This window comes from Thunnus thynnus, chromosome 12, assembly GCF_963924715.1.
Source record: "Thunnus thynnus chromosome 12, fThuThy2.1, whole genome shotgun sequence".
Classification (NCBI taxonomy): domain Eukaryota; kingdom Metazoa; phylum Chordata; class Actinopteri; order Scombriformes; family Scombridae; genus Thunnus; species Thunnus thynnus.
Genome location: NC_089528.1, coordinates 22939104 through 22964617, shown reverse-complemented (window position 1 = coordinate 22964617; position 25514 = coordinate 22939104). Strand labels below are relative to the sequence as shown.

Genomic DNA, 25514 nt, shown 5'->3' with positions numbered 1-25514 from the left:
TCTTTAAAAGGAGGTAGAATAATGAAGTTTGTGGCTCACCCTTGCGCCCTTCTCGCCATTCGACCCGGGGAATCCAGGGAAGCCATTGGAGCCCTGCAAGGCAAGTACAGAAAAAAGTGTGAGAGACAGAGAGAGGCAGGAATGGGAAAGACATAAGAGAGTTGCAGGGCTTAAAATAAGACCATAGTTTCTGTCCAGTAACGATGTCACAGAGGCTGAGGAGGAAATAGCAAAATCCCTTTTGCGCTTTACTGACCAAGGCTAATTAATAGAGAAACTTTGAAGTTCTTACATAGAAAGTCCTGCCACACTATCCGGCAGATTGTTATCATAGGGTTACAGTTTATAATTTTTGGATCCACACAGATAAATGAGCATCAAAAGAGCCCAATGGGAAAGCCTCCTCCTCCCCACCACTTAGAGACTTTCTGACAATAGACACACAGAGGTGCTGTTAGGTTGTTAGCACAGTTAAGAAGCAGAATAGGAAGATAAAACAGGCGGTGGGAGCAAATAAAGACAAAGGAAGAGGAAACAGCAGATCCCCTTTGATACCCATCAGCAATTTAGTTATTGGGCTTTCTCAGGCTGTGTGCCCTCTGATAGTGGCGATGGTGCCAGTCAAACAAACACTGGAAGGGCAATCACTGTTGGATGAAAAAAAGGAGTACCAAGCAGCTTACCAATACAGCCTCACTTTATGCAGCATTAGGTAGGATAAATATATATATATATTTAAACAATTTAAGTTAAACATTTATTTGTCTCAGCTGCACAGCAAGGTCATGTGCATGTCTGGGTTTTTGTTCATTCTCTGATGCAATGCACATCTATAGTGCTCATTACTGTTCACATGCATATGTATAGTGTGTATAATACTGTGCAGTATAAGCAAGGGCACCACAACACGGCGGCGTGGGCAGAATTGCAAGAAGTAAACAGCCCAACATTGTGGAGACAGCAGGAAGGAAGATCTATGCTGCTTAATTTGTTTTTCACAGAGGTGCAGTTATGGTAAACTGAAAGGAGAGCTGGTACTGGACAAGCCTGACTTGCACCACAGAGATAAGACAGTCCACTGAAGCTTTTGCAAATGGCATCCAGAATTAACAGTGTGGGAAAGCTATTAACAGAGAGTGATGGGGTGCAGCAGCCAAAAACACAGCCAGTGGAGATTCATGCAAAGGCTGATCGAGGGGGATAAAGGCTGCAAATGCGCCAGGACTTTGACCCTGATCCTACTCCTGAGGACTATTTGACATTTTGTATCACTGATGTTACTGTGCAATGTGATAATGGGCTTTTTTTGATTCTATCTCAATTACTTTAACACACAGTGAACAGCAGTTGATTTGTGAATCCACTTTGGAAAAAAAGGTATATTAAGTTTGTGTCGAATATAAATACAGTATCTTTAAAATGATAAAGGATTTGCTCTATAAAAGCATCCTCATTAAATGTTACCACAGACAGCTTCATATTTCGTTTTAACTTAGAGTGGGTCTCATGAATTTTAAAAGCTAGATATCTTCAGCTTTTTTTAAAAGAAGAAAACTCTTCGAATACAGGCTATAGAAAGGATACTTTGGCACTGTTTATACAGTGCCAAAGTCAGCATGCCTTTATTGTCTTTCCAAAAACTGCTTTTTGAAGCATATAGAGTTCCCCACTGGGAACCTTTGTGGGCAGCCTTAAAATTATTTATGGATACAAACAAACGAGTATTCTTGTTTTTGCTATCATTGCATACTTTACTACATATTTATTACACTGGTTCCACTTGTGAAAAGTTTTATTCAAAAGTGAAACATCCAATTATTTCACTGTGAAAGAATTGCTTACAAATTACTAGAATAAATAGATTGGAATTGGGACTCTCATCTCATTTAATTTGTGTCTCTCCGACTCGTGTAATTTGTCCAGGTCTCTTATTAATTTGTGGACCACGCTCAGCTCAGATCCTGCTGACATTAACATACAGAGCAGGAGACTTGCCTATCTGGTTGTTGTGAGAGTAGGTGTATCTGACCCATCATATCAGTGCCAAGCTGTCAGTGCTGACAGCAGCAGAGAGGAACCAGCTGCAGCAGCACATCTTGATAGTGGAGCTGTGGCACAGTGGTCAGCTCTACAGTGCAAGGAATGTGCGAATGTTAGACTATGTCTGGAACTGGCTGAGTTTAAGAAATGAGGACAGCTGATGACTCCAGCAGGTGACCATGCCACTTAGGTTTCCTATAAGAGTTGTGGTGGGAGTACAGTAGGTGTCTGCTTGGGTTTGTATTTGTTGGTTTAAGTGTTAGTCAGCAAATTAGCAGACAGACAGACATAGATAGAAGGTTATGAAGTCACTGAGAAAATCACTACATATATACAGTTAACATTCACATACTATACTGTATGTACACACATGCAGGTAATGCGTAATGCACAACAGTAAGGCAAATCAATAGATTGTGGGCATACTTCTTCTTTGCTGAATTGCCCTTGACGTGAACACACACAGCTGGCCGTGATCTCTGACCTCCAAGTGTAGTGGGGACATGCATTGATCAGAAGAGTATATTATAACGCGCATCAAATACCTTGGGACCTTGTCTTCCAGGGTACCCAGGCAATCCAGGGACTCCAAGTTTTCCCTAAAAAGGAGCAAAGAAAAACATAACAAAGATGATGAATTCTCATTGTGTCACTAGAGACATTGTTTGAGACTGCAGTTAAGTTCACAGAAGCACTGCAAAAGGCAATAAACTTATAACCATAAAGTTTGACTTGGGATATGTGCAGAGGCTTTTTTTGAAATGTGAATTCACTTTGGTCCATTTTGGTCATTTTACATGGTGTATGGTCATTAAGAAGTATACCCAATCTGATGTAACTATCCGCTGTACTTTTAAACTAAGGTAGAGATGGCTTTCTGTGGCAGGTCAGGTCATACCTGATTTGAGTATGAATCCAATTCTTTCTTGCAACTTTTGATTTCTTAAAATGCAACAATTCAGATTTTTAAATTTGTACTTCTACTGTTGCACTCAGTGTAAGCAAGTCAGGATGAAGATGCCAGCAAAATGTGAAATGTATTATTGATACAGCAGTAGTTGTATTGAAAATGGACTTAAATAACAGGCTGTATTAGCAGCAGGTGAGATTATTTCACTTGTGTTTCAAATGATAATTTCAATTTTACTAAAATGCCTAAAATAACATTCTAATCAATTTTAGACCTGCCAGTAATGTTCCTCAAGTCTCCCTTATGACATGATTTCTAATTCTTTTTCAGATTTTCATATCTATAATTGCTGAAATCAGAATTTCTTCTGTAGGACCATTACTGTATTTTTATGATGTAGTCTAATTTTAGCTGCAAAACATGTTGATCCAAGCTTATCTGCCTAATAAAGAAAAAACAAGATATCAAATTAAACCTTTACTGAAGCATTCATCATTTCTGTTCAGAGTGGTCACTTTTATCCTCATATTTTAATGTGAACTGCAAAGGTCTTGTTGTAACCTTTAATACTAATTTGTTAGAGTATGAATACTGCAGCAGCGCTGTGAACCAACACACTCAGAGATCAAAGCTCTGTGCAGAAACGTTGGCAACATAAGCCAATTAAAATTAGACTGTTGTAGAGCTGAGAGGAGGTGGGGAAAATCTAAACTTCAAGATGATCTGGAGAGCTACAAAACTACAGTCCTATGTCTTTCCAGTTCACTTCATTAAAGACATCTGCTATTGGACTTCTTAAAGAGCAACCTTTCCCCTGGTCTGGTTTTCAATCCCACCACAGCATTGCAACAGCCATTGTATTCCTACATCTATTTATATATGAGTGTATTTATACACGTGTTTAACCTATTATCACACTGAATTGCATCTGTATAAAATTATTCTACTGTATACACGATTAAACTTGAATTTGAGTAAGACAATAGAACACTTTAATCCAAAGGAAAATCCACATTTTACAATTCAGTCTTTGCTGGTATTGATTATTTACCTTCTCTCCAGCTAATCCCATGCCACCAGCTTCTCCGTTGGGTCCTGATTTGCCCTTGGGGCCCTCAGGGCCGTCCTCTCCTCTGGGTCCCAGTACTCCAACCTCACCCTAGATGCAAAGAAAACAGATGTAACCTATGTCGTTTTCTTTACTACCCTAACACTTTCTGCAGCTGCAAACATCAGTATTCTCTTTAAAGATGGTGATTCACCTTGTCACCCTTGAGACCCATGTCACCCTTGAAGCCAGGGAATCCATCCTCTCCCTAAAGATGACAGAGATTTAAAAAAAAGTGTTATTATCCATTATCACAGGGACAAAACTCATAACTTCCAGCAAAATAGTTCACATCTGAAATATTTTAAATATCAAAAAAACAGTAATACTGATTGATCATTTATGTGAATCATGGTTAAAGTTTAGCATGGCAGTTTTACTATTGGCTGAAGATTAAAGGGTCCTCAGGAAATATTAATACTGACACCTAGTGGCCAATTAAATAAAACATTCACGTAAGCAGTTTTCAAGTTAAGTTGCTGTCTGTCTTTCTTTGTGTGTCAGTCTACTGACATCTGGTGGTTCAAATTCAGAATGCAGCTTCCAATCTTACCCAAGGCCCTGCTATCAATGGTTTATGAAAGCTGTATTCCCTACACACACTATATATACTGCCAATTTTCTGACGTATTTTATTAAGATAATACATCTTGGTCAATTATACAATAAATTATGGTAAGCATATAACCTAACAGGTAACCTTGGGCTTGTTGGATACTTGTCGCACAGGATTTCTTGTAAGACAGAAGTATTAAAGTAGTATAATTTTAACAACATGCTCAATATTTTCAGGTAACCCTTCAAGAGCCTCAATTTCCTGACAGTCGAGTGGAAAATCTGCTCAGTGGCACTTAAGTACCAACAGGCCGCCTCGGCAATCCAAGAAGACAATGGCAACAGATCAATCCCCAGTGAAATTGCCCCACAAACAGCCTCATTCTAGTTTAATGTTCCACACTCCATTACAGCTCAGTGGCACGAGGACTTAACTGCCAAACTGATGGGCCTTAAATAGTTTTTCCACGTTCTGAATTCGAAAGAGACCTCATTTGAGAAGGAATTACAACTCTGATGGTCCATTTTTAGAGAAATGACATCTGTCAACCATGTTGAGGAAGAGGAGTAGACTGGAAAGGTGTTTACCTTTTCTCCTTTGCCACCTTTAAGGCCTCTGATTCCCTCAGCACCCTGGAAAGAGTGGAGAATAGAGTCAAGATAAAGTTCAGGGATTGTGGAAATTTATCATGGCAGTATTGTGCTGTGTGACTAAGATAGTACTCACTTTCACACCACGAGGCCCAGGGTAGCCGATGGATCCCATAGGACCAGTAGGACCCTAAAAGACATGAAAGGTGTCAAGTGATTGGTGAAGTGACTATTAGTATGTACGGCTGTAAATTACGGCTGATAAAGTGTTTCTGCTGTATTAGATAACATTCATTGGAGATATTTTCCATTGATTTCCAATGATTTGCAATTAAATTTATTCCACAACGTCCCCTCAAGGACATATTGGAAACACATACACATAAGAAGACAAGAAAAACAAAATTATTTTAAATCAAATATTGGACAAATGCATTACAATAGAAAATAAACAAACCAACTGAAAACCTACTGTACTTGAATCAAGCCATAATTATTTTAACAAACTCAACTAAATTAGTTAACCCTTTTATCTCTTTTGGTATTGAACAGTTTGACGATGCTTGATCTAAGCCTGTAGTTTCTTTTAAATAGGTAACACAACAGGGAGGAAAGATGAAATAAAACACCAGATGGATTAAATTGAAATGTAACCCCTCCGCAGCTAAATTGGGATAGGGGTTAGGGTTAGTTAGGGTCTAGTAAAAATAGTATATGTACATATGATTGTAATAATTCTACTTGAGAATCTATTGTTGGAATAACTTTATGATCACCATGTCTGAAAATGAACTAACTGCTATGAATTAACTGCACTTAAACACATGAGCCAATATTTAAAAAGTCTATACTGACGATAAAAAACTAATTTGCAAATACTTTATATTTATATTTTTATTGGTGCCACATCATTGTAGTTTTACACATAAGTGACTCAAAGGAAAAAATGTGCATGCCAACCATTGTTGAGACAACTTACCCGATGATATCTAAATTGTGCGGTTATATTAAACCTCACCCTAAGGAGGCTAAATAAATGCTAAATATACTTATTTGCAAAATGTGCAATTTATAATAATAAATGCTATTTGATGAATCTTTGACGACTTCTATTATTGGTTGCTTCACTTCAAAATCCAAAATAATTAACATACTACATTATACTTACAGCTGCTCCTTTCTCGCCTGGAGGACCTTCTTTGCCTGGGTGACCCTATAAAATCAGTCAGAAAGATTAAGTTTATAAACAGCTGATTAGCTTTTCTTTTGGTATTTTGACTGATTGCAAGGAAATTTAAGAGGTGTGTTACTTACAGGAGGACCATCAGCACCAGCGAGGCCAGCCAAACCTTGTTTACCTTGAGGTCCCTACACAAAGATAATGATAGTTAGATGGATATATGTAGATTAATAGATAAATAGATGGACTGATTATTGACAAAGGTTCATCTGCTTTAAATTTTATTAACAACTCATAAAATCTTGATATAGAATACTTTCATTTACACACACTAAGTGTTTATGCAGGCACAGTCATAAATTATGTATTCGATGTGTGTGTTTATGTCCATGTGTGTCTATCCCTTGCCTTCATTGCCATGCAGACGAGCTAGTAAAGGCTTATGTATAGCTTAGACAGCAGTGTATCTGCAGAATCACTTATGAGGTCTTGACTGAAATATTCACTTATCGGGGCAGCAGAGTTGTGTGGGAGCACTCAAGGGGTGACTGTGTTCCCTCCATACTTACTTTTTCACCAGGAGGCCCGATCGGACCTTGAGGACCCACAAGACCCTGAAAAACAATGGAGATAGGTCTGTTATTAGAACAGCCGGCCAAATTTAGTTCAGGACTTTTTCCACAAGATATTCATATGACATTAAATGGTACATTTGGGAGAAAAGCTCCTGTTAAATCAATTTGGGAAGGTCTATATCTAATTTTCGTGGTGTGCTGTATTAGTGATTTGCTTATTTTGTAATGTCTTCAACTTATCCCCTCTACAATTCTAACCATTATTATTATTATTTCACACTGATTACTCAGATCTGTTCATTCAGTTGTGCAAAGAGAGTTTTATATTTGAACAGTCATTTAATAGTCATTTTAAAGCCACGCATTTTCTTGAGCATTCATCTGATGAAGAATAATAAAAATTATTAACAGTTAAAAAAGCAAACTTTGTCATTTTTCTACAGGCCAATGCCTTCGCTGGAAGGCATTCATTTGTCTCTAGCCAGGTATAACTAAAATGAACAAGTTATTTATTCAACCTGTATACCATCAGGATAGGTTCCTACTAACACTTTCCAAGGGAATGACGCCATCCTGTCCAAGCTGTGAGCGTAAGCCGGACTGAAAATCTTACCTGGCAATGGACATTTAGCCCTGGCTACAATATTGGGTGTACTGTTTTGTATTATAGATGACTACAAAATGGAATATTTTTCACTGTGCCACCAACTGGACAATGTAATCAGGTTAAGCACTATCAAATGAGTACAATGTGTCTCATCTCAGCAGGACAGAAGGGATGTTTTTCTTTGTCAAAATTGTCCGAGTTCATAGTACTCCCCATTGCACAATGGATATGGCAAGGAGGATGGAGCATGAATAGGACAGGGAGCAAAAAGAAGAAGAAAGATGAAAAGAGAGGAATGAAGAAACAGCAAAAGAGCAGAATTTGAGACAGAGCAAGAGAGACACAGGGATCAGACAGGGTTAGAAAAAACAGAAAGATACAGAGAGATAGACAGAGAGAGAGAGAGAGAAAGGAAATAAACTTACATGTGGACCAGGCAGACCCTGTTGCCCAGGAGGCCCTGACTCTCCTTGTGGACCCTGTACATAACAAAGAAAAAGAAAGAAAGCGATTAATAATTCCATTCGCTGCAATTGATTGCTTTCTATTCACTCTGTAGTATTATTCTAATGTGTATCCTGAGAACAATAACAAACAACACTGCCAAAGAATTCAGATACATTTAAATGAAAACAGTCAAAAACTAATCTAATTTATGTAAAATGGCAATGAATGGCAAAACCTACAAAGCAATAAGGTGCAACTTTTCTTTTGTTCCAATGAACTTCATGTTAAAAATCATTTTTAAAAGAATTTAAGGGAAAATATACTTGTCCACATCAAAAGAGTGGTACTGGGTTAGGTAAAACAGCTGAGCTTTGGGTGACCTGGACTATTGTTACATAAATTGGTTAAAGTGACAACGCTGGATCATGAATCAGAGATGTCTGTGTTCTGCTCTATTATTCAAAGTTATGTTTAATTCCAATCACCCTAAAATCTGGTAACTGATCAAAACCTAAGTTTGGCTATGAAATACAGTTTGTTCTAAATACACTCTGTGGGGCTACAGAGCCATCTGGGTATGGATTAAGACTTATAAAGCTAACTGGAATGGTGGGTTGTTTTGTATCCCTGCTGAGATTTAGTGTGTCACAAACCTAACTCATACAAAAACAGACAAGACCTCTGGGAAGGAGTCTGCTCCAGCTGTTACAACAAACACAAAATAAATGCTTGATTCAGAGAATTTTAGGTTGTCTGACAGTGATTGTTAGCAGAGCCTTGAGTGCAAAATGCAAAGCTAGGCATTCATCTAAGAGTCAAATGGGGTCAATAAACACATTTGGGTTCTTCACTCCTTAAGGATGTCTTAAAAAACATCCATATGTTAAAGGCTTGTGTGAGCACAATAAGGATTCATAAACCCTTTGGGAAGCTCAACTACTTTGGATACTTAAAGGACCATTTCGGCAATTTTTAACCTTATCTCTTGCTATCCAAATTAGGGATATAATGTGAAAAATGCCTGCAGTTGTTGCCGATGTTGTCTGTGTCCCTGGGGTGCAGCTGCAAAATCTGTTGTTCCTCTGGCACCAGTGCCGTCATTTGATGTGTACAATGACATAGTTGGGGGCAAGGAAGAACTACGGTAATGCTGTTTTCTGTAGTGGTGCCTTCAAGGACGGTCAAAACACATAATCTACCATGTAAACTAGCGATAAGGAAAAGCAGACACTAAGATATCATACTACTAAATAGTTTAAAATATATATCTACTAGTTTCATTATACAAGGCCAAATATCACGCTGTGGAATGAGACACAAGAGTGTGGAGGAGGATGCAACCACCAGAGCGACGTTACAGCTGCAGCCTGACACACAAACTTCCGTTGCTGAATTTCTCCATGATTCCGCTAACAGCAAACCAGAGAATTTCGGACTTCACACGGACAGAAAAGCTGAATCTAACACAATCAAACAACTATCTTTACAATATAATGTTGGAGCAGAGATGCGGTGCAACTATTACAACTTATGAGGCTGAATATAGTGCTGTAGAATCAGACAGAGAGAATGGAGACAGAACTGAAAACTCCATGCTGCAACAAACTTCACAGTGCTTTGGGAGACCTGACTTTGTTTTCTGACAGAACATTATTTCAGACTTTGCCAACTCTGAATACAGAACAGCACAGCAGCGACTGTGTCCTGTAACTTATGTGGCTGCGTTCAGCTTGAGCACTTAGGTCCCAGTTCCTTGTTGTCCAAAATAGGTAAAAGAAACAGTGTTTGCATGCAGTTTTTCACCTCTTTATCCACAACTGTTTCCAAAATCAAGCTGAAATGAAGACGGCAGACTCTGAGATTTTTTGAATGCCTACAGGCAGCTCTGGCAGCACTGGTTTGTGTGCAACTCTCAGTAGGTCTGCCAAGATCCGCAAAACTGAGTCCTTGCGCACCAGTACGATATATCCAGACTCAATGAGGAAAAACATTTTGTAAATGAAAATAAGCCCCAGTAAAGAGATATAATACTTTGTCTCTGCTAACTGGCTGCTATGCTGGCCGTAAACGCACCCTTAATAGCTGATTAGTAGTGGATTGGACGGGACTGCGCACAATGCATTGTTGTTATTGTAGGATTCCCCCTTAATAACAATATGGGGAATCTACAGCCTTTTTCTCAGTTTTCTCTAGTCATAGGGCACCGATTTCAAAATTAATAGCATATTTCTACTACATAGCTGACCTAGTTTTAAGAAATCATCATATTAACAGTGGTGAGTTTTCCCTTTAAGTGTCCTGCTTTGATTTTTAAAATATTTTGTGATCAACACTGAACTTTGAAGATATTCATGAGAAGCATGACCAACTCTCTATTGTTTTGTGTCCTTTAAACAGCTGCTTGTTTCTTCAGCTCAGTGACTCAGTGACCACAGACAATGTGTGGGCTTATTTAGCTGTCTTGACCAATCATCTGTTATCCTCATTCAAACCTCCCACTGAGACCCTCTGGAAAGTTGAATGCATGATGGGACCATGCACAAACAGGCTTTTCTGTTTCATCCCTTACTATAGCTTAAGGCAGCTTCATCAGGGCCTTTTCACTCATCAGTAGTTTATGGAAAAGGTCTGAGAACTGTGATAAGGCACCCCCCGCCATCAACCACCATCTCTACTTAGCAAATGAGTTATGACCTCCATTCTTGTCATGTTGCACAAGTGTTAAAGGTCACTAAGCCTCAATTAGCCTCAGGCAGGCAAAAGAAACTGATTGCTTAGGTGGTCTTGACAAATGTTTGCATATAATTCCATTCTCCTTCAAGCTAAATATCTAAGAAAATACACACCAACACACACACAGAAAAAAAAACATATTTCTCACCATGTTTCCTTTAGGACCAGCTTGCCCATCAAGTCCAGGAAGACCCTACAGGGATCAGAATTTGACAAAGAAAGTTGCCATCTCATAGAGCTAGAATGAATATTATGACTAGTATGAGCATCAAGTGATATGGGAGATGTACATACACGCTGTCCTGAAGGACCTGCAGACCCTCTTGGTCCAAGCAAACCTCTAGGACCCTGTATATTAAGAAAATCACAAGGTTAAGAAAATTAATTAAAATACTGGTTAAACATATAGCCAAACTGTAATCTGTCTGAAACTGTCCGTTTTATTTAAAAATAGGGAGGCAATAACAAACTATTCTATTACTCTATTAGGTAAACTGAAAATCCTTAAAAGTGGTGTGACTTGAGTATGTAAAATACTGACCTCATGTGGTCAGCTATGGTAACTGCAGGTGCAATTCAGGAAATGAGCATGAAAATTGTTTCTTATCTCAACATCTCAGTTGAGTCACGCACTTACAATCAGAGCACTTACTTTGCTCTTTCATCTTATGGACAGTGTGATGAAATGCTGTGCAACTATTTCTTCAGACGGACAATGTTGTTTCGGGTATGACATTTCTCATGAAACTCTATGGTCCATTTGAACCGGGCAGATTATGGCAGTTTCTCATGGGTAATGACAGAACAACATATTTCCCCGTCCTATTTTCTGATCTATTATTCAGAGCCATTCTGACTTGGCACGGTTGCATTACAAATGAAATGGTCCTTGCAGACAGGAATGTTGTTACAGTTGCAGGAAGAGAGGAGGGCGAGACTGTGCATTTAGGTAATTGCCAAAATGAATGTTGGAATTCATTTGGAGTGGAGGGGATGAGGGGATGAGGTCTGTAGCAGCAAAAGAAAGGAGTAACATAAAGTAGATATTTTCATTGTATTCTTATCTTTGCCAAGATGCTCTATAAGCTGCAGTTTAACAATCCTGTCTCACTGTGTCAACAGATGATGATAAATTCACTTACACTCTCTCCAGCCACACCTCTCTGTCCAACCTGGCCATCTTCTCCCTTTGTGACAGAAAGAGAAAGACTGGGTTATTGGAATAGAAAGAGAAAACATGGATTATTCAGGAATGCAGAATATTTTTGAAGGCTGCTGAGAACAGGGGAGTATATATTGGGACTGTGGTACCACTTACTCTTTGGCCATCCTCTCCTGGAGGTCCTGGAGGACCTGTAGAACCCATTTCTCCCTGGAGAGGAAATATCACAGAAAAGACATTAACAAAGAGAGGGAGTGGCAAGGTCATTGAACAGTCTTTTAACTTGAACCCTGCAGCTAAGTGGAAAAAAAGCAAATTTTTACTTTTTGAAAAAATACGATATAGGTCAAAAATTGAGAAAACATACAGAGCAGATGTATCTAATCTAAGCAATGGTCACCACAATTGGCATGGACCTACATGGTTTCCCTATTTATAGTCCTCTATATGCACTTGCCTACCTCTGGTGGCCCTGTAATTACTCAGTATAGGATAAGGAATGAAGGCCTGTCTCGAAATACCCTTCTGTGAACTCTGTCCTTGCTCTTCTGACTCTATACACTGGCCCAAATTCCACAAACACCAAGCTCAGCACTACTTCAGGCCTGGTTAAAGGCAGCCCAAGTGGTTCTGGAGTCGGTCCCACTACTTCTAACTGTGTCAAATGCCCTAATGAATTCCACTGGTTTAGAATTCATGTCTGTCAACACTGAGTTGTACATGAGACAGATGGGAGGTGGCCTTTGAACTACCAATCAGCCCTGATGCCGCAGTAAGGACAGGGTACAGAGCGGCGTTGACTGTGATCAATGAGAATTTGCGGCTAGAAATATGAGAGATTGTAGGTTCTTATTTTTGGAAAAGGATAGCAGTCTTTAATGATGTTGTTTGTCCTCTGACCCTGATCATTCATTTCTGTAAACCCAGAATGTTCTCTCTGCATACTTACTCTGTGTCCTTTCTCTCCAGGAAGACCAGGGAGGCCGTCAAAACCTCGGTCGCCCTGAAACAGTAGAGTAACAGTTTGGTTTATAAGTCAATATGGCAGGTGTCACTCTTTTCCAACACAGGGCATCACAAGAAACTTTTCAAATGCAGCACCAACACTGGATTTTTGGATAACCTGGTGTGTACTTTACCTTGGCCCCTGCCTCTCCTGGCATTCCTCGTGCACCATCAGCTCCATTACGACCCTGGAGGACACATGAATATCATGTCAGGCTACATGGAAATCACATTAGAAAAATATTGAATTATCTTCCATGGTTGTGCAGAATAAACACAGGGACGATGCTATCATCTTTCAAACTGGTTTATAGTTAAATAAACATGACTTTATGAATTTACACAACACAAAGAGACGATTATTGGGTGCAGCTGACTTATTTGAAATAAGGCCATGTTTGAAACCAGACGGGCGCCTGCCTTTGGGCACTGAAGCATTGATCCTTGCACTTTTGTTATCCTGAAATATTAGTAATAAATAATAAATAAACAATAAAGTTATAAAGTATAACATTTCCTGGTTTCAAAATACTCTCACCCTCTTTCCTGCTTTTCCTGGGGGGCCAGTTGGTCCCTGAAGACCTCTGGGTCCCTGTGAATAACGCATTAAAATGGTTGAATAAATAAAAGATTGAACACTGAAAATTAAAACATTATTCATGTTACTATTTGTTTATGTTAAGATGTATACAAGTATAAAAAGGGATGAAAGATGAGACATGTTCAGCTTTATTCATAGATGTATATTGACTTATTAAAGAATTAAAAAAAAAGAAACACTTCTCACCTGTGGTCCAGAGTCCCCACTGTCACCTTTAAGTCCAGGAGCACCAGGACCTCCCTATTGAAAAAATATCAACAAAGACATACAGATTTAGTGAATGAATATGTCTTTACTGAAGCCAAATATTTTCTCATCCCATCTTTTGGCTGGAATACCAGTATAATCTAGGTTGGACAAGAACCTAATGCAAATCCAAACACACATAATGTAAGATTTCAAACTTGGATCATGAATATAGAACAGAGAGACCTCCTGGAGCATCTTTCCATGAATACAAAATCCTTCCCGTATCCAAGAAATACAGGATTGGTGTAACATTCATGTGTTGTTTGAGAAAGAAATAGCACTGGCTGTGTAAAAAAACACATTGAGACAAGACACAATAAAGTGTGTGTGAGATTATCCTGTAACTATAACAAATAAACTGTAATGTGTTATAAAAGTATTTTTATTTGATTAGTATTTGTTTTTTTTTATAATATAGTAATTCAATTTTCATATCTGGTATTGATGGTATAAAATTGAATTTCCTCACAGACAGATAGGGCAGAGGGTGATGTGTATGTGTGTGACTGAGTGCACATGTATGTATGGACATGTGTTAGGAAATGATAGATGCTTTGAGGTGAAGCTTTCACAGGAAGGAGTGCTAATCACCTGATGTGTTTTTCATTAACTGTGAAATGAATGGACAGCAAGAAGATCAACGATATGTGTATGTCTGTGATTGTGGATAAGTTCTTGAAAACTACTCACCACAGGACCAGATCTTCCTGTCATGCCTGCTGGCCCTGGAGGACCTCTCATAGCCAGCTGTGGATCAGAAAGAAACAACCCATAAACCACTGGTCACCAGCAGGGTTGACACTTTCACTTGTCTGCACCAAATGGTTCTGGGCAAAAAAGCAATGTTTGTTCTCCTAACAAAAGGATGTATGAATACATTCATTGATGTGATCTTGAGATCATCTGTTCTTGGCCTGATGAGGAAATTGTTGAAAGTTAGAAACTTAACATAAGAAGCTGGCTTTATTTTTTTATTTTTAATTTTTTTTTACAATCACTTGAAATATCTTGTTTTGAATTTGGTATGGATTTTAAAATGCTACATGTAGTTCCTGTAATAAAGTGGGAATTAGTTGTACTTCTATTCATACAACATTCATTAAACTACCTGGACTTAATGCCAAAATGGGTCTGCAAATAATAAATAAAACCCTAATAAAAAAGCCTTCCATTTAACCTCTGGATAGCATGAAACCATATAGTGTGCAAACTTTACTTTGTTCTTGTTCACGGTTTACCACTTTGGTCTTTGTTCCTATTCATGGTTGACCACAGTGTGGTACTGCCAAAAAAATTGTCTGGGATTTATTTGCAGCCTGATTACTGAACGGGTGAATTTGCTAATTCAAAGGACAGCAATTCATGCTTGACACTACACTTAAGATCAAATCACTCATACAGCATATTGTGGTTGTGAAGGTGCAGGTGTGGGGAAAACAAATCATTAAAGAAGCACTGGTGAACATTTCCAGATTGTTCAGCAATTGTGCCTATTATGCACTTTGCATTTTAAAAAAATTACAAGTCTTGACATTTTTTTCCCTTTTCCTTCCCTTAAGGCCAAACCTCAGGAATAAAAGACAAATATAGAAAGGTGACAAGTGCTTTCTACACATTGCTTAACATGAGTTCTGGCAGCCCTCCAGGTCCATAGAATGTTATGAATGTGTGAATAAGAACTGTTTGTGCAATACTTAATGATCTCCATGTGTTCTACTGTAGATCGCACCTTACATACAGCTGAATAATTCAGCCTATTTTTCAACAGTTCTGCGGTTATCAGGACCCCTGAGTGGGTGTGAACATCTGCTGTTGCTTTGTATACTACCTACCCTGACACAATCGGACTGCAAGGCCCATATTTGGGAATTAAACAATTTATTGGATAAGTGGGACTTCTGAATAGTGATTGCTTTAATTATGATTCACCACAGCTTCTGGATAAATTAAAAACATTCCCTTATAAACTTTTTTCCTGAGAAAATCATTTGGATCACAGTATTTCCTATCAATCAAGACCTCACTTTTCTATCTGAATTGCATTAGGGTGAGGTTATACAGTATCTGACTATACAGACATAGAGAAAAACAGACATAAAAACATAGTAAAATGTCCTCTAAACTGAGTGGGTTGTACCTCAGTCATGTTTAACATCAGTACTTACCCTGGCCTGAGATAGGATGGCTTGAGCCTGAGCTTCTTGGGCTGTAACCACAGGTCCCTTGTGTGCCTCACCGCCTGCACGGAACTGTCAGCCACAAAACATAAAGAAACACAATGAAAAACAAACTTACTTGTCCTTTTTTACAGACTGAGACATCTAATGGTCCCCCCTAGTGAGTGTGTTAAATCTGTAAAGCTGTCACCATGCCACACACACACACATATGCACACATTCACACATCAATATGCTGACATACAAGCACAGGCAGCTGACACACACACACACACACAAATATGTGTCACCAAGCCTTTAAAAGCACAGTCACTGGTTCCACTCCATTGCACTGGCTGACATTTACAAGGTAAGTGATTTGTAAACCAAAGAAAATAAGGTTGAGATCTTTGGCCTACTGGTGTTGCTATGAGGTAGTCTTACTAAATGAAGTGAGTTCACGGGCTAGTGCCTGAGATGAAGAGTGAACAGTGTGTGATGGAAATAAGACAGCCCAGTGGGCTTGTGGAAAGCGGCAGGACTTACTGGAAGCATCAGAATGGTACCTGGAGGCCCAGGAACACCGTCTGAACCAGGAATTCCAGGACGCCCTGGAGGACCCTGGAGAATCAGGGGAGAGAAAGAGTGTTGGTTCTTCCAATGAATGTGTTATGCAATACGGACCGACATGTAAGGTCAACAGCCACTCAATATACAGAATCCCCATTAAGTACGATAATGCTTTTTTAAAGGACTGATAGGATTTTGTTGTTAACAAACCACATCATCAAAGTTTTTAAGTCAAATTATTAACTCTTATTTCGTTGACTTGTATACCAGTACACAACTCTGCTAGGAACAATTAATTAAATCTGGTTAAGCAAGCCATTTATTTTCCCACAAGAAAATATTTATTTTGCTTCTCTATAATCCCCTGGAGGTTCACTGCAAATTAAAAACAGGAAGAAACAAAAAACACCTGATAACTGTACTAACAAATAATAGCAAAGTAACAGCGCAGAGACTGAACAACTAATTATTCATAGCAAACCCCATCTTTATCTATAATAATAATAATTTAAATGGGAGGGTACTTTGCTACGGTCTGCATTGTTGTTGCCTATTCCATGTAACTAGCTAATCCTTCTGTAAAGAATGAGCTGGCCGAAGGGTATTGCCTGCAAGAAAGCACTGACTTTATAACAAGATTAAAAAATTCCACAGCCCAGTGAGGCTATAATGCTTATTACATCACAGAAAACAAAATTGGTGGGTGAATGAAAAATGTGGAGAGAGTTTTGATATTTTTAGATTCTTACCACAAATGTGGAAAAATGTTTGGCCTGACAGTCCTCTTTACAGTAGCTATTTAAGGACATCATCTCAGGCTCAGCTTGTCAGACTCAGCTCTACGTTGTCATATTTGGCTTAACTTTCATGAGTCTAGGCTATACTTTGTCAGGCACAGCTGTTTTTATTATCCTCATCTGAACTCTGTGCCTTCACCTTAATGCTAACATTATCATGCTAACAACTTTAAGTATGGAATGTTTAGTGTGTTAGCATGTTAGTATTAAGCTCAAAAAGCCCAGGCTGAGAAAAACTGGGTCATTAGTTTTGGAGAAATCTTGTCATGAACTAAAATGTTGGACAGATGGAAAAGCATTTATGGTGCCAGATGAAAAGTCAGGGGGTCATCAAAGTCATTAAGATTTATCCTCTGGGGACCATGACTGTCAGTACCAAATTTCATGGCCATCTATCCAATAACTGATGAGATATTTAAGTGACAGACCGACTGACATCCTAAACCATGTCTCTGAAGTGTGGCTTAAACCTATAAAAAAGCAAACTGATCGCATAAAAATTGCTCATACTGAATAATGACATGATGAATTGACAGTTAAATTATAATGGAGACTAGATTTTGATTTAATAAAGACAAAAACGTATCTTAAATATCAAGACCAAGTAGTACACACTGTTTCCAGAGAAACCAGGATCTATTTAGCAGTCTTGTCATGTGAAGCAATGTCAGACTGGCTGGCTCAAATTGATGCCATGTGTTCCCATCTGCCTTTACCCAGAGGTGGTAAATATTCTTCATCCGTGGCTGTTTCAGTAAGCATAGTTGTATCTAGTGTTAATGATGGCTCTTCATGGCTGTGAAAGTGGTGATAAAGGGGAAAGGAGGGAGCACATCATGACAGAAATGAGCCGATCAAACGTCGAGTCCAGGCAGATACTGCACAATGGAAAACCATAAGACTACAGAAACAGAGTCACTTTTAATCCCCCTGTCGATCCTTAGCAAGATGGTTTCTCATGGGAGGAAATGAAGGGAGGGGTGACAGACTTTGGACCAACAACATATTTTCTAATCGCTTTTACCCTGTGGAACAATAAGTCTTTTGTACTGGCGAGATCTGCTGGTCATACTGGAGGGGGGTGTGTTTATATATTTTTGTCAGCAATTCAAGGGTTAACCTCCAGAGACGAATTGATGTGCTAAAAGAGTGATGAAAGAGGGGTGGGGGGCAATCACCACATTTGGGAAAAACAAGCTGAGATCCAGCCTTCTGGAGGGGACCGGCACTTTTTCTGTGTCATCAAATCAATCAAATAAATGAGTGGAATCCCACAGTGCTGGGAAAAAGGGTTTAAAGGAGTTTAGGCATCTACATATTTTACAGCAAACTCTTTGAACAAATCCTGTAGCATACCAACACAGCTGTTTCTCAGAACTTTTCTTTGTTGGTATATTGACAGTTTATGGGCATATCTCATTTCCCTGCACCCCTCCTTGCTAATCCCCCCCTCCTGCTGCAGTAGCAAGCTGCGTCCAATTGTATTATTCATTCCATTGCATTGAGTGTACTTCACGACTTTCCAATAAAGGAGAAGACAGCAGGGTAACAAATGAAAGGGTGTTTATATATGCTGACTCCCATAATTCTAGAAGTAAGATGAATGGCTAAAGATGGCTCAGTATTCCAGTATATTAGGGCCCACAAAGTGAGCTATGGCTTATTTTTGCTTGATATGCAACTTATTTGGAATTTAAATGAATTGATGCATGTATGTTTTTTCATTTGGCTGTTAGGGGTGTAATGAAATGTTCATGATGAGTACAAAATGGGTGACAGAGCTTCTCAGAAACAGCTGTAATCAGCTCTAAAATGAGGCCAGCCTTCACTCACCCTCTCACCAGGATCTCCTGTGGGACCTGGGGGACCCTGCAATCCTGGGGTACCAGGAAGACCCTGAAACCACACACACACAGAGACACAAATACACTTATTATATCCCAAAGTACTGTTAACCAGCATTCCCACTACAGTCAGTCTATCCAATACTTAACATGCATAGGCCAACAAAGACAGAAGCAAAGACATGGGTTCAAAAAGAAATAAGCCTCAAGATAAAATAGCCCCCAACCCCCCTTCCTACTCTCTCTTGTGCTCACACAGACACAGATGTACACACATTCATGCACAAATACACACTTTCACTGTCTCTCCCAACTCAAGCTTCACTGGCGATCAGGATTGACGCTCTTTCCATAAAGACATTTTTTCCCTCTTTAGCTGTTCTCCATCTGTGGAAGGCAGACAGGAGTGTGGGAGAACGTGATACTCACTGCTTGGCCGGGGGCTCCTTGGGGTCCTTCTATAAGCATCCCCTGAAAAAGGAAAAAGTGGATACAGTAGCATTATAGGGCAGCCTGTAGATCCACAGGCAATAGAGAATAGGAGAAAGAAATGAGAGCCAGTGGGTGCTGTGGCTTTGAGGTTTAGGGGTTTACTTATAGCTACAAGTGAGACGTTAACAATAGCTCAGCTATCTGAGGCAGCATTCTATAATGTGTGCGTGTGTGTGGTCAAAGATTTGGATGGGACACTGTGGTGGTACAGATGGTATGGGAGAAGAGAAGTTAATTGCAGCTGCTATTTCAGTCAATTTTAGCCTGCCATGTTAAATTGTAAAGGATGGTCTTCCAAAGAACTTATGTTGTAGGGCATTTTGTGTAGACGGTGGTTGTTTTGTCTACAGCCATTAGACCTAGTTATGTCTCATCTGGAGGGAAGATTGGTCATCATTGCTTCAGTGAAATAAACAAAACCTTAAGTTCAGTTGCACTAAAACTACAAAAATAAAGATACATACATAAACAACTGAAAAACAGATATCAAAGTATCCTATTTAATAGTGTAAGATATTCACAAGAGATATATGTTTTTTACTGTATCTGTCCAAGAGAATAGATAAAAGAAAACATATTCTCCAGAAAATATGTAGAGAATCTGATTTTGTATTTTTATAGGCTCTTCTAAATTATTCAGTACAACTGTTGGAGAGTCTTAGTTGATAAGAAAGCCAGTCAACATATCTATCTAAATAAATCTAGATAGATAGATAGATAGATAGATAGATAGATAGATAGATAGATAGATAGATAGATAGATAGATAGATAATTAGCTGTCAGACTTTATGAGCGGTAAAGCCAGGTAAAGACATCCTGAATTATATTTAACTGTGAACTGAATTGTATCAAAATGTTTTTGAATATTTCTGTCTCAAATACATTTACACTGGGGGAATGTTTGAATGTGACTTCAAACATTTGAATGTCAGCTGCTTTACGTTGGTACACAAAAGTAGCTTGGACAAAGCTAAGCCTTCCTACTCAACAGTAAGTTTTATGATCAGAATTATGACATAGCAGAAAAATGCATTACTTACTGGCTCAATGACAGCGGGTTCACCCTTCTCTCCTTTTTCTCCCAGGTAACTTTGACCTCCACTCACCTTTGGACATTAGACAAACAAGGTGAGCTTATTACACAGTAATGGGATAGACGCTTAAGACAGAGCATCAATGGTTTGAAAGCCAAAAATTGAAAAAGTGAGACCAAGAGCAGCAGATCCCCTGTCCTGAAGGGTATCTTCTTTTTTATAGAGGTGACTCAAAACACCAACAAAACTGCTAGGAAAAGAATGCTGACTGGTATTCTGCATGCTTAAATGGATTTAGTTAGCTAAGGCAAACAGCTGATTTTTTTCCCGGCCTGCTGGAAAAATAAACCTCAAGAATCATTTTGCAAGAAGCTATAATTTAGACTTTGGTCTGACTCCTATTTATTAAGCTTCCTTGAAGCCAGTAACTGCAAAAAAGACCCCAACTGCGCACAAATGCAGGGGTTGTTACCTGACACTATCCATACAATGACTTCACATGAGAAGAATTCACAAACCATCTACAGCAGTGTGTCCAAAAACCACTAGATTGTACACTTTAGCCTGAAGAGGAAACGCTTTTTGAGAAAGTCATAGAGTAGGGCTGCGGTGTCCTGAGATTGTGGGGTGGAGAGTTCTAATAGAGTGGTGGAGATTAAACCAAGGCAGACAGATCTCAAGCCAACATCCAGACAGGGACTGTGTCACTTCCTGCCTCTGAGAATCTGGATCCTGAGGCAAGGAAGGGGCTGGAAACTAGCCACTACAGACACAACCTCAGCAGATATTTCAGTCTGGGTCTAGATATTGATCTAAATGGGTATGACTAACATTTCCTAAGACCTAGTTTGTCATCGGGTAATCCAAACTGATCATTGGTGGGATAACCAGAGAAAAGCTGTCTTTAATAAACAGCAGAGGTCACTGGGGTCAAGAGGTTATGGAGGGTGTGTCTGTGTTGACAGCTGGGTTGACATCTGTTTATCTGTGGGAGACTTAGATAGACAGGGTGTGTGTCTGTGCTTGCTGGTGTATTTGTGTTTGGTGCATGTGCATGCAGAATGCTCTAAGCTATAACCCGATACCATTAGAAACAACAAACAAAACGGGTACTGCAAACACCCCATCAAACAAATGCCACCAGTGTCTTTTCCATTTTCCCACATTCCTGACCACCACCTCCGTACTTCCCTCCACCACCACTCCAGCACTTACACTGCTCTCTCTGAAGTCTGTCTCCGCTGGCACACCAGGACCAAACTCCTCCTCATATGTTGCAGATGTAGGTTTGGCGTCAGTGGTGCCGTAATCGCCATAATCACTATAGTCATATGACGACTCTTTGTTGTCATATCCCTTCAGGTCGTATTCCTTAAACTCATACACATCAGTTGAAGGATCCGCCTTCCCTTGGGGGTCCACTGGGGCAGCAGCTTCCACAGCAACAGTGGGGTCCACCCCAACCTGTTCCACACCAGTGATGTAATCATCCACAATTTCCCCTTCGTAGCTCTGGGATCAATCCAGGCATCGCAAAGAGGCAGCAGGGGTTGTTAAGATGGGAGGGAACATGGAGGTTTGGTTAGTGAATTGGAACCATGTGAACAGCTTCAGTGATTCACATGTTTTTTATAACATAATTCGCAGTTAAAGCATCAGCATTTAGCACTTTGGTTAACTAGGCAAACATTATTGGTTCACCAACTGAGTTGAAACTTCCCTGAGGCAGATTCAACATAGTTGTACACATATTCATGTGTCTAATTTGGGATTGCATCCAAAACTCAACATATGTGAAATTCCACATATGTTTGTCAACAGGCACTGTTATTAACATTAACATCTTATGTTATCATTTCTTTCTCTGTAAAGCACAATGGGGGATGTCCCAAAGTATTGACACATTGATGGTATTAATGTGTAATGTTAAGGTTAACAGTAAAATATGGTACTACATGACAAAAAAGAAAAAAATATGGTATATAAAATATATTCATGCTGTAAATTGACAATGCGAGGGACTAGTGGGGTAAGAGAATAATCTTAAATACTTCAATCTTCATTAAAGTCAAATGCAAATGTTTACAGACAAACATTTTTTCAAGAACCAATTAAGACCCAATGAAGTGAAAATCGAAGCTGAATTTGTAAAAAGCTGTTCTTGCAGTTGAGTTCATTGCAAAACACAAAAGTAAATTTCACTTGATGGGATCTTATCATAGTCCAAGACATCTGGACAGAATTATTAGAGGTTAAACATTCTGTTAGAGTGCTTCCATGTTCTCAACAGGTAATGATTTTTTAAGATTTACATACACAGGGCTTAAACTCTCAACTTGTAATTCACCCATCTATTTCTCTTTGGCTTACTGTTGAATCATTCGCAAAATAGTTGCTAATCTTATCTATAACACATTACATTTACATTAATGTAATGTGCATTTCTTGTACCAAAAAGTTAATTCTACAACTGGGCATCTAACAACCCAAAAACCAAGGCTACCTCTAGGTGAGACTTAGAGAATCTGAAGTGTTTTGAGCAACAAACTACCAGCAGAGAATATAGTACCTACTATCAGTTTTAAACAGTGACACCCAGTGCAAAATGCCCCCCAAAAATGCAAATGCCCGTACAGACTGTAAAGCATGACTTAAATTATTCACTGACAACACAATACTGGAAAACACTTTTATTAAAAGCATCCACTCATAGTATTTTTTTTGTATTGTTTCAGGTCTATGGGCAACATGACCCCATGTCATTGTCTAAAAAGTTGTCCAGTGCATCAAAGTCTTCCGTAATTGGACAATTGTTCCATCATGGGATGGTATATATTTAGTTTCCATGGATAGCCTTCTGGCCCGTCTCTTTTCATGAATGTAATGTCTAAAGCTGACTGATGCCGCATTGTCCACCTCAAGGTACATCACAATTCAGTCGGCAGACATTTGCCTGGCAAAGCACATGGCCATATTGTTTTAGTTTAACCCCCAAATGTTCCTAATTATGTTGTGTTTTATGTGATGGTTTAGTACAAATTAAGACAGGATCTGCCAAATTCAGGATATTGCAGAAACATAGAGGATGCGTCTGTCTACTGATTTCCCATTTGTTATGGTTCATTAAATGACAAAGTTTTCCTGCTTCGGTCTTTATCCAGGCGATGTCTCATGAAAATCAAGGAGGGGAGAAAGCAGTTTGATCTTAGTGAAACCTTGTTGGGTTTCAACTTCCAAAGAAGATCATAAAAATATGTTTTTGTTGGTAGTGAAGCACAGTTTTGAAATAGTTTTATTGGTATTCAATTTCAAAACAGTAATTCAAAACTAGAAATTGGAATGTTTGGGTCAAGTCAGCTGATGCACAGATCATTTTCAATGATAACTAAAAGTATATCCGATGGGGCAGGTTTGAACAAAACGGCAACAACCACGGCTTGAAATATGAGCTAATGTGGAAGTCCCATAAAGTACAATACCACTGACAGTCGCTAGGTACTGGCTCCAAAAAATCTCTGGCTCTAATAGACTCCCATTCAAAAAGCGTCAACTTCTCTCATGAAATACTAAGTCAATACATTTTTTCAATGAGTCATTATCATCTAAATCACTAAATTCAGGCCCTCTAATATTGTGCAGGTGGTCATTTTGGAAATTATTGCTCCATTAATAAAATAAAAATAAGAATAAAAATAATAAGACGTTAGTTAGCTAAAGTTAGCACAAGTATGCACCATTCGGTGTTTCTGGTAAACTAGCATTAACTTGGGTCCGAGGTAGTGCATCATGTTTTCAGACTACTTATTTGGGAGGTTCTGGCTCCAAATGGAAAAGATGGCCCTAACTGTAAGCAGCAACTCTGGGTTTCAAACTGCCTCCAATGCAAACAAATGGGTAATGTCACAACTTGCTATGTCCATCTTTATATCCAGCCTATGGTTTGAACCAAATAATATCTGTTATCCAAACAAAATACTTTGTTGTTTCTACAGCTTTTGATTTATAGAAATTCAGGATATTGTCTAGGATTTGTTATAAACTTCCACCATAAAATCTGACATAATCTTTCCCAATTTCTAACCTCAAGACGCCTTTATTGTATAAATGGGTATCTTTCAGTTTGGATATGGACAATCTTTGTGCCTCTATTGACTGCTGTGGAAATAATCAAAAACATTGATTTCATATTGTATCACCTCCTTTAACATGTTGTCAGATGGTTCATTATTTCTCTTGTTGACCAAAATTAAGATAACACTAAGTCTTGATATTTGCAAAACAAAAAAGAAGAAAAAAGCATATTTGAAAAGTTACCTGGCCTTGTCCGGTATTCTCAGTGGGGGTTTCAGGCTGATTTCCGTCCACTGTGCTGTAGTCATACTCACCGGTGTAGTAGTCTCCACCCACATTTGTCTGAAATCAAAGCAGGCACAGCACACAAAGTAAAACATTACTAAAGTGACAAGGGTAAATTATTTATTAATTGTTGTTATATCCTCAGTACCATTGGGTGGACCTATTTTTAGATACATTTGGAGTACATAGCATATATTTAGCTAAAAGTAAAGCAAATAGCAATAATGACATCAAGATAGACCATTAAATCAACAAAGAAAGAGGGCAAGAGAGAGACAATGAAAGATGGAAAGGTTGACGACAAGAAATCACATGCTTGTATATGTGTTATTCATGACAACAGCCATGATAACTATATTAGTAGAGGTGTTACCTCAATCTTGGCTCCTTCAGTTGGGACAGTGTCAGTGGTTATCTCTCCTTCACTGTAGTCATATAACTCACTGTAGTCATAGTTAGTGTACTGTAAGGGAAAAGGGATGGGGGGCAATCAGTGCAATC

The 25514-nt window shown here is 38.9% G+C and overlaps 1 protein-coding gene across 2 annotated transcripts in view; it reads right to left on the bottom strand.

The window, feature by feature from the left end:
• Positions 1–25514, bottom strand: part of LOC137194466 (collagen alpha-1(XI) chain-like) — an 89167-nt gene that overhangs the window by 39598 nt on the left and 24055 nt on the right. For both annotated transcript variants that reach the window (XM_067606378.1, XM_067606377.1), the window contains 27 exons: positions 25387–25476; positions 24972–25070; positions 21873–22169; positions 20664–20729; positions 19560–19601; positions 19120–19182; positions 16466–16540; positions 15929–16012; positions 14454–14510; positions 13701–13754; positions 13452–13505; positions 13048–13101; positions 12858–12911; positions 12065–12118; positions 11889–11933; positions 11041–11094; positions 10895–10939; positions 7992–8045; positions 6954–6998; positions 6519–6572; positions 6373–6417; positions 5341–5394; positions 5202–5246; positions 4213–4266; positions 4002–4109; positions 2586–2639; positions 40–93 (listed from right to left, as the gene is read on the bottom strand). In XM_067606378.1, the coding sequence (XP_067462479.1) occupies positions 40–93; positions 2586–2639; positions 4002–4109; positions 4213–4266; positions 5202–5246; positions 5341–5394; positions 6373–6417; positions 6519–6572; positions 6954–6998; positions 7992–8045; positions 10895–10939; positions 11041–11094; positions 11889–11933; positions 12065–12118; positions 12858–12911; positions 13048–13101; positions 13452–13505; positions 13701–13754; positions 14454–14510; positions 15929–16012; positions 16466–16540; positions 19120–19182; positions 19560–19601; positions 20664–20729; positions 21873–22169; positions 24972–25070; positions 25387–25476 (1854 nt within the window). The remainder of the gene's footprint in view (positions 1–39; positions 94–2585; positions 2640–4001; positions 4110–4212; positions 4267–5201; positions 5247–5340; positions 5395–6372; positions 6418–6518; positions 6573–6953; positions 6999–7991; positions 8046–10894; positions 10940–11040; positions 11095–11888; positions 11934–12064; positions 12119–12857; positions 12912–13047; positions 13102–13451; positions 13506–13700; positions 13755–14453; positions 14511–15928; positions 16013–16465; positions 16541–19119; positions 19183–19559; positions 19602–20663; positions 20730–21872; positions 22170–24971; positions 25071–25386; positions 25477–25514) is intronic.